Source organism: Petromyzon marinus, chromosome 30 (genome assembly GCF_048934315.1).
Source record: "Petromyzon marinus isolate PM22_M1 ecotype Great Lakes invasive population chromosome 30, UKy_Petmar_22M1.pri1.0, whole genome shotgun sequence".
NCBI lineage: Eukaryota > Metazoa > Chordata > Hyperoartia > Petromyzontiformes > Petromyzontidae > Petromyzon > Petromyzon marinus.
This window is the reverse complement of record NC_133696.1, coordinates 8,565,198-8,579,158: the sequence shown is the minus strand read 5'-3', so window position 1 is coordinate 8,579,158 and position 13,961 is coordinate 8,565,198. Positions and strand designations below refer to the sequence as shown.

Below are 13,961 nucleotides of genomic sequence, written 5' to 3'. Positions count from 1 at the left end.
GGTTTATAGTTGTAATTGATAGTTGTTCCTCCCGTGCCACCCCCACCCCCTTCTCCCGTGCCCCCCCCCCCCCTTCCCGTGCCCCCAGGTGTTTGACGCAACGAACACGACGCGGGAACGGCGCGAGATCATTATGAACTTTGCGAGCGAGAACGCGTACAAAGTGTTCTTCGTGGAGTCGGTGTGCATGGACCCCGATGTCATCGCCGCCAACATCCAGGCACGTGGCCTCCCCCCCACCTCCCTTGCCCCCCTTCCCCCACCCGCATCCCGTGATGCACTGACAGTCCTACTGACCGTAATACCGGGACCGCTAACCGCACTACTGGGGTCACTAACTGCACTACCGTGGACGTCAACCAAACTAGCGGAACCATTAACTGCACTGCTGGGACCGTAAACCGCACTGCTGGTCGTGTCCACTGCACTCCCGGTCACGTCAACTGTATGCGTGGTGGGGGTGTGTCTCCAGTTTCTCAGTTTCCGTCCAGCCTGCAAAACCCTCCTTGCGATTGGAATTTGCTCAAAGCAGGATATGGTAAAGGCGCAGCCTTGCAGGTGCTCGCTCACGCCACCGCTGACGGAAGGAGCCTCCACAAGATGGAGCTCTAGAGGGCCCCTTTAGGGAGGTATGTTTGGGAACACCGACACTTTGCCCCCACCTGGCGATTGACTGCCTTGAAACCATTTATGCTGCTGGGCTGGAAAGAGGCAGCGAAGGGGTTGGTGGGGTGTGGGGGGGATTTCAGAATCTTTGCACCATCGGTCCAATCGCCGCGCAAAGCACTTGGAGCCGGCGAGCACAAGCCGCGGTGGCTCGGCTCGAGAGCGAACGGCTCGCAAGCGCGGAGGGTTTGGGTTCAAACCCTGGTTGGAATGTGGAATTTCCTACAAACCGGTTCTGCAGGAAATCACTCGGGAGCGGGTACATCGCGGCTCGCCAGCGCCCAGCCAGCCTGTCACGGTGACCTCCACGCCCACACAGTAGCCAAACTAGTTTTGAAAAAAAAATAAAAGCCCACGCTACGGGAAAAACCTGCCACCTGCAGGCTGACATTCCTAGGTAATGCTGAAAGCAAAACGTTATGTTTCTACAAAGTCTCCCACGAAACATCAAGGACCTCAACCGGTTCAGATATATATCATCTACAATCCGCTTGCCGCGGATGATGGCTGCAGCCGGGGATCAAACGCGGGTTTTGCCGTGGTTGGTCGTGGCCGCGCGCTAACTGCTGCGCCACCGCTCCCGGAGCACCCCCACCTCCCAGTTCTGGCGTCCTACTCGGCTTGCTCGAAACGAAACGTCTGCCTACGCACAAAACCCGCGGCCACCTCGAGCTGCCGAAGTGTTTCCGAGTCGTGGGGGATTTGCGGCGCTAATCGTTGTCCTTTGCCCGAGTCCCCGAGTGACGGCGCGGGGTGCACGGCTCGGCACGCCGGGGGTCAAGGTCGCCACGGAGTTCGTCTCGCGATGTCCGTTCGTGACCCCCCCGTGTCCTCGCAAACCGCTAGCCGTGTGACCGCCCTCGATGAATGAGCGAGGCGGCCACGATGTAACGTTGTGGTGGTGGTGGTGGTGGTGATGATGTCGATCGTCGCGATATTTAACACGCGTGCGGTTTCTTTTCTGCAGCGTGGGCCAAAGACCCAACATGCCAACGCGGGCCAGTAACAAACAGCACTGTCGAAGGTGCATTTGAGATTATACGAAACAATGCGATCGCTTGACAAGATGCATAATCCCCCTGCTCCCCGTTCCACCCGACCGCCTACCTCCCCCCTCCCGTTCCCCTGCCCCCCCTCCCCCCGTGTGTGCTCCACCACCACCACCACAGGAGGTGAAGCTGACGGGGCCCGACTACAAGGGCATGGACAAGGAGGACGCTGTGGACGACTTCCTCAAGAGGATCGTGCTCTACGAGCAGACCTACGAGCCGCTGGACGACGTCACCGACAGGTGGTGCCATGCTCCTCCACCTTCGCTCCGCTTCTCCTAGCTTCACTCCGCTTCTCCTTGCTTCACTCCGCTTCTCCTTGCTTCGCTGCTCCTTGCTTCACTCGGCTTCGCTCCGCTTTACTCCGCTTCTCCACCTTCGCTCCACTTCTCCTTGCTTCGCTTTGCTTCTCCTTGCTTCGCTTTGCTTCTCCACCTTCGCTCCGCTTCTCCATGCTTCAGTCGGCTTCTCCATGCTTTCCTCGGCATCGCTCCGCTTCTCCATGCTTCACTCTGCTTCTCCTTGCTTCGCTCCGCTTCTCCTTGCTTCACTCTGCTTCTCCTTGCTTCGCTCCGCTTCTCCACCTTCGCTCCGCTTCACCTTGCTTCACTCTGCTTCTCCTTACTTCGCTTTGCTTCTCCATGCTTCACTCTGCTTCTCCTTGCTTCGCTCCGCTTCTCCACCTTCGCTCCGCTTCTCCTTGCTTCGCTTTGCTTCTCCATGCTTCGCTCCGCTTCTCCTTGCTTCACTCTGCTGTGCTTCACCATGCCTCCCCCTTGCTTCGTTTTGCTTCACCGCACTCCACTTTTCCCTTCATGCTCCACCCCACTCGGTTGGGCTGTGCTTCAATTCGCTCTGCTCCGCTGTATCCACCATACCCCTACTCATGATGAAGAGTAAGCTCTAATACTTATGTTGGCAATGAGAATAGGAGGAATTCAGTGTAAGCTGTGATGATGGGTATGATAAGTAGATGCAGCTCTGATGATGAGTACGTAAAGCATAGGCTGCGATTATGTTGATCACAATGATGATGATCTTAATCGGAGCAAGCTTTCATCGTGGTCATGCTGAGAGTAATGAGTGTAAGCTGCAGTGTGAATGATGAGCGTAACGCACCTGAGCCGTCGCCATGTAGGGCACTGCGAGCTCCGACGACGACAGGCGACGTTCGCGAGGATGTGAACGACGCTAGTAATGGACTCGCACCGCCATGACGACGTTCACGACACCGCCAAGGAGACGGATGACGCATCTCCTCCTCCGCCTCCTCCTCCTCTCCCCATCTAGCGAGCTGTCCTACATCAAGATCATCAACGTGGGGCAGCGCTTCCTGGTGAACCGCGTGCAGGACCACGTGCAGAGCAAGATCGTCTACTACCTGATGAACATCCACGTGCAGCCGCGCTCCATCTACCTGTGCCGCCACGGCGAGAGCGAGCTCAACATCAAGGGCCGCATCGGCGGGGACTCGGGGCTCTCGCTGCGCGGGAAGCAGGTGGGGGGGGGGGGGGGGCAGTGTGGTGGAGAAGTGTGTGGGTAGAGAGAGGGGGGTGTGGGGAAGAGTGTGGGTAGAGAGAGGGGGGTGTGGGGAAGAGTGTGGGTAGAGAGAGGGGGGTGTGGGGAAGAGTGGGTAGAGAGAGGGGGGTGTGGGGAATAGTGTGGGTAGAGAGAGGGGGGTGTGGGGAAGAGTGGGTAGAGAGAGGGGGGTGTGGGGAATAGTGTGGGTAGAGGGTGGGTGGGGAAGAGTGTGGGTAGAGAGGGGGGGGAGTGAGGAGCAGCAGGGAGAGAAGCAGGGGATAGCAGCAGGAAGTGAGGTATTGAAGGAAAGTGAAAGGGGCAAGTGAGGGATTAAGGGAGACAGGAACAAGGGGAGTATGAGAGGGGGAAGGTTTAAGGTGGAGATAAATGAGAGAGGGGGGAGTTAAGAGGGCGAGAGAATTAAGAAGGAAAATAGGGGGCAGACGATGGGGTACGAGAGAGATGAAGGGGGGTGAGTAGAGGAAGAGAGAAGGCAAGTAATGAAGACCAGGAGGGGGGGGGGGGCAGAGCGAGATTAACCTTTGACCCTGTTTTCTCTGCTGCCCCCCACAATATCCTCTCTTCCCCTCTCTCTCCACCTCTCCTGGTGCCCCCCGCGCCCCCCCCCCCCCCCAGTTCGCCAACACAATGGGCAAGTTCCTGCGTGAGCAGAACATCAAGGACCTGAAGGTTTGGACGAGCCAAATGAAGCGCACCATCCAGACGGCCGAGGCGCTGGCCGCGCCCTACGAGCAGTGGAAGGCGCTCGACGAGATCGACGCCGTGCGTGCTCGCTCACTCCTTGGCTCGTCCGTTTCATTCGTTCATTTATTCACTCGCTCCATTCATACAATCACTCACTTGTTCACTCACTCGACCACTGCATTAACGTACTCCCTCCCTCGCTCACTCATTTATTCATTCACTTATTCGCTCGATTAATTCACTCACTTCTTTGCCCAATCACTATTACTTGTTTAATCAATCGCTCATTCAACCGTATGTTCACTTGCTCATTCGATCACTCCATTACTCATTCACGTATTAATTCGTCATTAATTCACTCGCTCGTTCATTGGTCGGCTCTTTGTATGTTCGTCCGGTATTTCTTCATAACCGGGGGGCGACCATCCTAGCCGGTCGATGGCGGTTGATCACCATTGCGATTGGCGGTGCAGCACGCTCACTACGATGGGGGGGGCGCGGGGTGGGTGGTGCGTGCCGCTACATGCAGGGCGTGTGCGAAGAGATGACCTACGAGGAGATCCAGGAGACGCACCCGGAGGAGTTTGCGCTCCGGGACCAGGACAAGTACCACTACCGCTACCCCAAGGGGGAGGTAAGTCCGACCGGGACCCGACGGCCGCCAGTCCCCTCCAAACTCCGGAAGGGCGACGTCGCAGGGAGAATACATCGGAGCGAAAACAACCGAATAGAAACTGGTGCAAAAACGGCCGCATTTCGAAAGGGGAAAAAAAATTCGCGAAATAGTGCGCAAACTTGAATCAATTATTCAATAAATACCATGTAGGCCAAATTCAATTTTAAAGAGACACCCGTAGGCATTAATAATAAATTTAATTTGTATAAGTTAGTCGCTCGCTCCCGGAAGAGGGAAAACGACTCGGAGGTGCGAGGAGGTACCACAGACGAGCGGGAAGGCAGCAGCCAGGCGGGAGAGGTGAGCCAACACCACCAGCAAATTGCCCAAGCTCTGTGGTCCTTAAGCTGTTTTTCTTCAGCTCTTTTCAGTCAACCAGTGTTTAAGTAGGCGTTCACAACCTGTGTTACGATCCGTAATCGGTTACTCTTGAGTTAGATCATTGTGTAGGTATAGCGCCAATTAATTATCAACTGTGCCCTCCGCCACCCGACACAGCCAATTACGTTACGTTGGGGAGGGAAATCCTCCAATTGCGTTGGTTTTTCAGCAGAACCGGAGGGCGGGACGTTGAAAAGCAAACTAAATTGAACTTTTTGGGGCGGGGGGGGGGTCTTTGTCCTTGCACATGGGCAGTCCTACCAGGACCTGGTTCACCGCCTGGAGCCGGTGATCATGGAGCTGGAGCGGCAGGAGAACGTGCTGGTCATCTGCCACCAGGCCGTCATGCGCTGCCTGCTCGCGTACTTCCTTGACAAGTCCTACGGTACACGCGGGGTGATCGCCGTGCAGACGCTCGTACATGCCGAAGCGCGCGTAGATACACGCGCAGGCGTATGCGGACGCATGGTCACGGAGCATCCAGACACAGAATCGCACAGACACACGGGCACACCGGCACCAAGGGCTCCTTCCTCGCCGCCCACCACTCCACCGCACCACATGGGTTGGTGAAGCAGCCAATCGTGCGCAATAATTTTTTGACGTCATTTACTTTATCCCATCAAGTTACTCAAAAGTACGAATTTGCAGCCCCTTCATCAGTCCGCTGCTGGATGAAAGCCCGTGGACACACGAGGGGTTTGTTTGAGCGTACTTCACCAACGCTGGTGCCGTCTCGTTTCAGAAGAGCTCCCCTACCTCAAGTGCTACCTCCACACGGTCATCAAGCTCACACCCGTGGCTTACGGTACGATCGCCGGGTCACGATCTTTGTGTGTGTGTGGAACTTCTCGTCGCACCGTACGTGGCCAACCGTGCTAATCGGAGGTGCCGATGGGCGACAACCTCACCCTCTCGTCCCGTGACGTCAGATTGCCTGCCTTCAAACCAGGGGGGGCACTGGGCGAGGGGTTGTGATGTTTCATTGATTCAATTCGATTCTCGCGGGAATGGGATACAAATGTTCCGTTTTGGCTCAGGGGCAGAACAAAATGGAGACGGAAAGTACTATTGAAGCAGATGACACAAACGAGATGGATAGAACAGATACAGGGTAATGTGCATTTACATGGCTTTTAAATGTGACCACATCTCAAGACATGAGAGAAACAGTGGGCTTACTTATTTTAAAGGAGAGGTAGTCAGCCACACGTTTCTGTGTGAGTCTGTGTGGGTCTGTGTGTGCGAGTCTATGGGAGAGAAAGGCAGTTAGCCATGCGCAGAGGAGAAGAGTGAGGTCTTGAGGCCTGGACTTGAACAGGAGTAGGCAGCCGACAGCAGAGGTGGCTGTTGGGGGGTGGGGGGAGTTCTAGATAGTGGGAGCAGCAGAGGAAGATTGAATGACCGACCTCCCACTGAACTCACGTTATCTCGTCAGATGAGGTGGTCGAACAAGACGATACAAGTGAAGTTACCCACGAATTAAATCCTGGACCCCGAACCGTAACGAGCAATCCAGCCGCGGATGAAACGAGACGTTAGGTCGTTGGCGTTTCGCGCGTTGCTTGGCAACACGCTGACGAGAGAGACTCGTTTGTGATGGTGATCGCGTTTCTGCTGTCGCCCTCTCGGCGGTTCAGGCTGCAAGATGGAGCAAATAAACCTCAAGGTGGAGGCGGTGAACACGCACAGAGACCGGCCAGAGGTGAGTGCTGCTCACCGCTCACTCGCAGCGCACCATACCACACGAATTGGTGGCACAGCCAATCACGTGCAAGTATCTTGAGTCAAAGTAATTTGCACCGAATGCGTGAAGCAGGAATTTTGACTGGTTTGCAAACTAAATCGTGCGCTCACGTGCAATTGGACAATTTGGAACCCTTCGCATTGTTGGCACAGAGAAGGATGTATAACGATGTTCGCGTTTGCCTCGTCCACACAAACAGTGCCCCCCCCTCCCTCCCTACCTCCCTCGCCTCCCTGTTGACCTCGTGTTACCCCTCCACTCCCTGTGTCGTTTGTGTTTCTGGTGTCGCAGGACACATGCGTTTCTCGAGGCGCCGCGCAAGCGCTGAGCACTGTCCCCAACCACGATTAACATCCCCCGCTCATCCTCCTCCTCTTCCTCCTCCACTTCCTCACCTCTCCGTTCACCCAGCCTCCTCTCCTCACCACCCTGCTGCTCTTCACGAGGGCTCGCCCCGTCCCACCCGCCCGCCCGCTCGCCGCGTGCGACGCCTTCCAGCCCTGTCGCCCTCCAATTTTTTTTTATTCGTCCGTTATTTTATTGTTTGAAAAGTTCAGTTGGTGGTTTTTGCCGTGCGTGCGCACGCACTGTGTGGAGTGTGTGTCACATTCTGCACAAGCCCCGTCGTCGCTTGAACATCTTCACCCTGAACGCGCGCGGCTCCTTGCGATCGATTGTAATACAACAAAAAATATATACGATTCCGCATTGACAGCGCTGCTGCACAAGAGCGAATAACAAAACTCGACGCGTTCGCCTGACACCACTGCCCAGATAGATGGCCCTGGCGGTAGAGCGAGCGGCTCGCACTATGGAAAGATTTCCAAGTTAAAATCCTGGTTGGGGTGGGGGGGGGTTGACTGGACCCATCATCCCCTGTCACTGTCCATGTTATTCAGATTACGACTGGGTCCTATTAATGCTCCATCTTCGTTGGCCGGTGTGTTTTGGGGCACTTCCCGTTGATGGCTAAGCAGCCCAATCCTCGAAATGCTAGATCCTCTCCCATGGGATGAATCACACGAGTAGCATTTAGTGGGGAACTCAACCAGTGTTTGACCTGAGGATATACTCGCCCTCACCATAGGAATTTCCTACAAACTGGCTAGTGGCCGTAAACAGGAGATGACCACCATGGCCTCTGCTCATGCGAGCAGGAAATCACTGCGACTTGATTTTGAAGTCCGGCTCTGCCGTCTTTCCTCCATGTGCTGGGTAAGAGGAAGGGTCAGAGGGCACATGGAGTGGGGCAAACACTCGGTTTCATGTTAAAGGGCTGCGGTAACTACTGAATAACACATTCTAGCTCTGGCACTAGCTCGCTGCAGCTAGCACACTGGACTTGTAACAGGTGACGTTTGTGCCAGTGACGACGAGCCACTGCCGGACGTGTTGTCCAGTATATATCTGCTCCTCTGCAGGCAGGGGGCAGTGTTATCGACGAACGTGTTGAGTTCCTTAGGTGGAGCAGTAGAGTGGCAGAGTTGATTCGATCGCGGCTCACCGAGTCGTCGGGTCTGCGACCGACGAGCCTTTTCCCACCGCGGCGGCGGGCAGTGCTCGTGATGAATGTTCGTCTCCCAACCCTCGGTCGATTTGTAAACTTTTTTGGGGGGGGGGGGCTCGAGCAAAGCAAGATATTAAAAACCGCTTGTGCCTGAATTTGAGCAGCGCGCAGAACGCGCGGCGAGCTGCAGACGCGCGGGCGCTCGCGAACAAAAAAAATCTCGCGATGCAGATAAGACCCACGCATGTCAACTCCCCCCCAAAGGGTTCAATCGGTGAAATGTCCAGTGACAAAATATTGGGGGGAAACCCAATAAACTCAGAGGGGGAGCCCTAAGAAACTGAGGCACAGACAGAATTGCGTAGGAGCAACAGGTTAATGTCCACTATTTAGTGAACACCCCCATAGTAAATGAAATAATAACCTTGAATAGTGGTTAGTTTCCAGCCTGATTCTCATGGAAAGGCTGCGAGTAAAGACAACAGTTTTGGAGCTAAACCTTCCACAAGACCTGAAACTACTTGCGGCAGCTGTTGCTGGTGAGGCACTGCAATAAATAGGGCTTTATGTGTGCTAATTTACAACGGGTAAACAACACAAATTGTGAGAATCCACTGTACGGCCGTGAGACACTGAAAACTGTGAAAAACCGTGAATCTCACGGCACACAATGTGAGACTTGACGCGCACAAAGGGCTTGATTCTCGAATTTGAACGGCACTTGACAATTCTAATCTTCTTCTGCAGCACGGCCGAGTGGCACTTGTGGCAGCATTTGTGTATCTACTGCCACACAGCCGGTTGGTATTATAGTTGTATTGACGGTTTAACCGTGTATAAACACAAACTGTATCGGTAATTGTATTTCGTCGTCTTAAACGTACAAGTTTACTTAATTCTGTGCAATCTGCTGCTGGCTGGGGTGAGACCTGGGTTTCGTGCTCGATGCGACGGATCCTGCAACCGGCTTCTAGTTGTCATCACCCACCACCGACCTTGCCTCTCGCCTCACCATTTACCGCTAAACCCTCGCCCCCCCCCCCTCACCCCGCTGGTTCCTGTGGGTGTGCGCAGAATGTGGACGTGAGCCGCTCCAGGGAGGATGCCCTGCGGACTGTACCTCTACACAAGTGACTCGCTCACTCGCTCGCTTGCCTGCCCGCCCACCCGCTTGCCCGCCCCGCTTACCCTCCAAACCCACTCGATTACCTCTCTTAAGGATGTGATGGGCTACGGAGGGTACAGGTTGTCTGGTGCTGCCAAGCCACAGGTCTGTGTGACCTGGAGGATGTAGATATCATAGAGAGGGCATCTCGGCATGACCGTGACCCAGTGGTCACTCCTGGCCACAAAGTCTGCCCCGGGTTTTCCAGTCTCGGGTGATCGATAAATGCATGGATTAGTTTAAAAAAACTGGAATGCGTTGGCAGTGGCTTTATCGTCAGGGCTCTCCCCAGTAGCTTCCCAGGAGCACCAATTGCATTATTATCACCGTCGTCATCGCTCTTTCTACCAGACGGACAAGTCCATTTTCCCAGAACTGGTCTCGTTGGAACCCAGCACAGGAACATCGTCATCATCGTCGTCCTCGTCATCACAATCGGACGCCGCTTCGTGATCCAGTCTTTGCCTGCACGCATAGTGCGAGACTGTAAAACGCCGAGCTGGAAAATGTCGCCTCCTCAAAACCGGACTCGCACGTCGCCTCTGGACTTGAACGGCCGAAGTGGCAGCTTTGAGAAAGGCGGCTGCGGTTGCGCTGCAGAGTTTCTCTGTGCGGGACGAAGGGTGGGTGGGTATAATGCCGAGGCCACGATCACTCTCGGGTTTTTTAGATTTTGTGTTTTTTTTTTTTACACTGTAGATGCTGTCCCGCGGCTCGTGGTAGCGGTTTCAAACACGGTGGTTTTCAAACGCGGCGGTTGCACCGGCAATGCAATCGGTAACACTCGACACGAGCGGGCGCTGGGCAAAATCGCGGTGTCCGGTGCCGGGCAACCGGCGGTTGGTGCCAAGGAGCCGTGGAAAATCGGAGAGAGATTTCGATGTTCGAACAAAAAATCGGAATCTACTCCAAAAACATTTGCACCCACGGGCTGCAACGCCACTGTAACAATGCCGCAGGGATTTTATTACGGTTGTTTTAACTGGCGGGTATTATTATTACAGAACGGTGTATCTCAACGCCCATCATCGTGGTCCTCTCCTTGCTGTGCATTTTTTTGTGATTAGTACCAATCAGGCTCTTTATCCATATGAAAATTAAAGCCTCTGTAGACAATGCACATAAATGATGGTTGTTAATCGTGGAAAGCCATATCGTTGGGAGTGGGGGGGGGAATTGGCGTTGAGAAATGAACGTTATTAGCGCATCGCAATGCAATATGGGTGCCGTGGATTCTTAGCCGGTTCCGTTTTATGCACGCGTTTCAACTTTGAGGGTTGTCACAGGAATTGCAGGTGGCACTTTTAACCTTTATACTCGTATTAAATTTTTTTTAAGAATGCACGCTCGTGAAACTACACTAAGGGGGGGGGGGGGGCTACCCACTCCCGTTAAGGGGGGCGGCATGTCTGGTAAAAAAAAAAGAACAATCCGAGCTCAGTATTTAATGGGCATGTGACGATTCCTCAATTTTTATCGATTGTTACGCTCGCAACACTAAACGCACGCATAAAATAACTGGGCCGTGTTCATCATTTCATCTGCGGAATGATGGTGATGATGCTGCTGCGGTGGTGGTGCAATGGTTCTATTCGATCCATTTAAACATTGGCGAAGTTTCTAAAATTCCACCACTCACCCACCGCCTTGGTCTTCTACCCAGCAGTATATGGGTACACCAGTCGCTCGACAGGCAGGTCACAACATGGTGGGGTTGCGTGTGGGTAACGCCCACCACTTCCCAATTTCTGCAGCCTCCGTGGAAGGATAAACCAAGCACCCTCTAGACATGGGCTGAGTTTCATCTGGGGGGGGGGGGGGGGGGAGACTCTTCTACTCGCAGCACCGTGAGCAGGTGATGTCAGAGCTGCCCCCTTTATCTTGTATGCAAATGTTTCCGTTGGGCTAGCGGAACAAAGGATACTGGGAACGCACGGAACGCACAATGCTCGGCGGTGCGTATCGGACAAAAGAATCGAACATTGAATCGAACCGTGGACCCTCAAAATTAAAACAATTTGATGAATCGCCACGGAGGTTGAATCGTTACATGCCTTGCGCCCGTTGTAAATTTCGTGTTTTTATTTTCAACACTCCGCAATCGGGCCTGCGGAACATCGTCGCGCCACAACAAATATTGCGGCGACGCTTGCCAAATGGAGAATGCCGGGGAAGGTGGGGGGGGGGAAGAGCGGCGCACGAATTAACCAAGTGGCCTACGCGCCGCTCTTGCCGTCGGTCGCTTCCAAAAAAGAACAAGATGCCAACCGCCCTGCCAAACTATCGAGCGGACGGACAAACGAAACGATCGCAGAAAACAAGGCTTTGCACAGCACCAGCAGACAGACCTCGTCGAACGTACGGTGGGGAAGCATGCCGGCGAGGAATGGGAACGGTGGTGGAGCGAGAATTGTGCCGCCGGCAGCTGTTTGAAAACAGAACAAAAACCACGCAGAGATTTAAAGTTGGTGACTTCGCTGCGGCCCTCCGTTTGGAAGATGGGAGAGGCCAGCTGGATCGAGATCGGAGCAATCGCATCTGTGGATTAATATGGGAGGGGGGGGGTCTCATCTCTGGGAATGGGTGGTGGGATCCCGCAGCCCTTCACGGTGATTTGTGCACAAACTAGCCCGCCGACTCCACAGCTGGAATGTAATGCCATCGTTTTGTGTATTTACCTATATCACACGTGGGGAACCATTTCTGTTCTGGGGGGGGGGGGGAGAGGAAAAGTTTCATATTCCTTTGGCGGGCAACCACACTTAAGATAACCACTAAACTCTGCTCAAGGTTGGGCCACATGCATTGACTGCGTATGCTCCGAGCTACTTGAAAGACAACTGTGAGTGACCTGAGCGCCACTAAAATTAGAAAAGCTGCAGTGTTTCCAGTATGAAAATATTCCCCTGTAGCACCCGATTAGCGCCGCTGGAATGCTCGCAGGAACGGATGAATGCCATTGGCGTAACGCTGTGAAGTGGGTCGTTGTGAAGGTGGGTCGACCTCATGTGGCTGCGGGTCATGTAAAATGACAGGGTCATGTCTGGCACACGGGGGGGGGCATAGGTTCCCCCACCCCAAGGTGTGCAGTTGATATGGGGAGACAATGCTGTCCGGTCTTTGATTTGAACAGTGAATTAATGTGACCGACGGTCACGCAAACTTCCACTTACCCTCTGGGTGCGACTCTCCGCGAGCGGGGTCGGTTCCTCGTTTCCATTGCTCGCTGTACCCGACACGCGCTCGGATTTTTGCTGTGCATTAACTTTGTATGTCGGGTAATTTTCGTTGCACAAACTCAGGTGCTTTGGTGTGTGTGACTGCCGTCCAACCAACACGCACGTCCTTTGCCAATTGGCTCGGGCAGGGGTGGTGGAAGTCACGCGAATAAACAACTAAAATGAACAACTTTGTACCGCGAATTGTGGCAAAAAGTTCACAAACGCGTGGCCAAAGTTCACCCAATTTGTGTGTTTTAATTGCACATTTATAATTGTCAGCGTATCAAGTTTGATTTCGAGTTGGTCACTGGGACTCGACGATTGCTGTATTGAAAAAGTCCGGGTCACTTTGGCTGAATGTATTGAGACGATGCGGTCAGGCCTGTGACTACACGGCGCAGCATATTACCAGATGTTTGTGGTGGTCACCTTTTTAAAGGGGGCGTTTAATCGCGACTGTACCTGTCACGGACATCAATCCACTATCAGCTGCAATGGAAAGACAGCAATTAGACCTCAGGCCATTTTACGTTTTACACAGACTACGTTGTTCTGTAGGGGGGGGAGGGGTGGTGCTCTGGTGAATGGTGGTGACGAGGAGGAGACCCTGCTTTTTGCTAAAGTTGAAATTTTTCCACGGAAAGTGTTTTAAAACGGCGAGAAAAGTGTTTGATTTTAAATACCTGTACAGTAATGAAGGCTGAATGTGTTCAACTGATGTAAAAAAAATATAACAATCTATCTTCCAAAGACATCATTACAACATTTGTCGATGTTTAGACTGTGACAATAACAAAATAAAATATTGGGAAGGGCAAACCAGCCCTGAGAACGTCTCTGTGTTTTGTGTGAAATGTCGTTCAGGAAGCCTTGATGAGGCTCAAGACTTGTTCAAGAGTGCTCCACTGTATTTGAATCTTTGGCCAATTTCTTTACAAATATGGAACGTTTTACTTAATTTCAAAATCAGAATCTTTTAAGACTGGAGGAAATCTGGTGAGCTATGAAGCTCTTTCACAGATTTCCAGTAAGGGGTGGGTCAAAGTTACTTCATGTGGGGGAAAACTGGAGAACCCCAGAGAAAAACCACCAGACAGACTGCAGATCCGGAATGACACTGAAAAGGTCTACACAGCTGTGTTCAATAAACCCACTTGCTATACTGCCATCTCCTGGCATCCATCGTGTAGCCCAGTGTAATCGGTAGGAGTTTCACAATTCTATACATAATCCTTGCCCTGCAGTGCTGGATAATGAGGGGTGTGATACCACGTGCCAATGAGTGACTGGCAGACGAGGGTTTTGTTTCTTGGGCCTCACAGG

General features: G+C 53.3%; 1 protein-coding gene across 3 annotated transcripts in view; it reads left to right on the top strand.

Moving 5' to 3' along the window:
• PFKFB3 (6-phosphofructo-2-kinase/fructose-2,6-biphosphatase 3) overlaps positions 1 to 13,474 on the top strand; it is a 48,862-nt gene extending 35,388 nt beyond the window's left edge. For 2 of the 3 annotated variants that reach the window (XM_032963428.2, XM_076070680.1), the window contains exons 5-13: positions 89 to 220; positions 1,836 to 1,957; positions 3,006 to 3,213; positions 3,873 to 4,019; positions 4,471 to 4,575; positions 5,254 to 5,383; positions 5,744 to 5,806; positions 6,639 to 6,703; positions 7,037 to 13,474. In XM_032963428.2, coding sequence (XP_032819319.2) covers positions 89 to 220; positions 1,836 to 1,957; positions 3,006 to 3,213; positions 3,873 to 4,019; positions 4,471 to 4,575; positions 5,254 to 5,383; positions 5,744 to 5,806; positions 6,639 to 6,703; positions 7,037 to 7,096 — 1,032 coding nt within the window. In that variant the 3' untranslated portion in view covers positions 7,097 to 13,474. The remainder of the gene's footprint in view (positions 1 to 88; positions 221 to 1,835; positions 1,958 to 3,005; positions 3,214 to 3,872; positions 4,020 to 4,470; positions 4,576 to 5,253; positions 5,384 to 5,743; positions 5,807 to 6,638; positions 6,704 to 7,036) is intronic. The other variant, XM_032963426.2, reaches the window with a different exon arrangement.
• Positions 13,475 to 13,961: the final 487 nt, after the last annotated feature.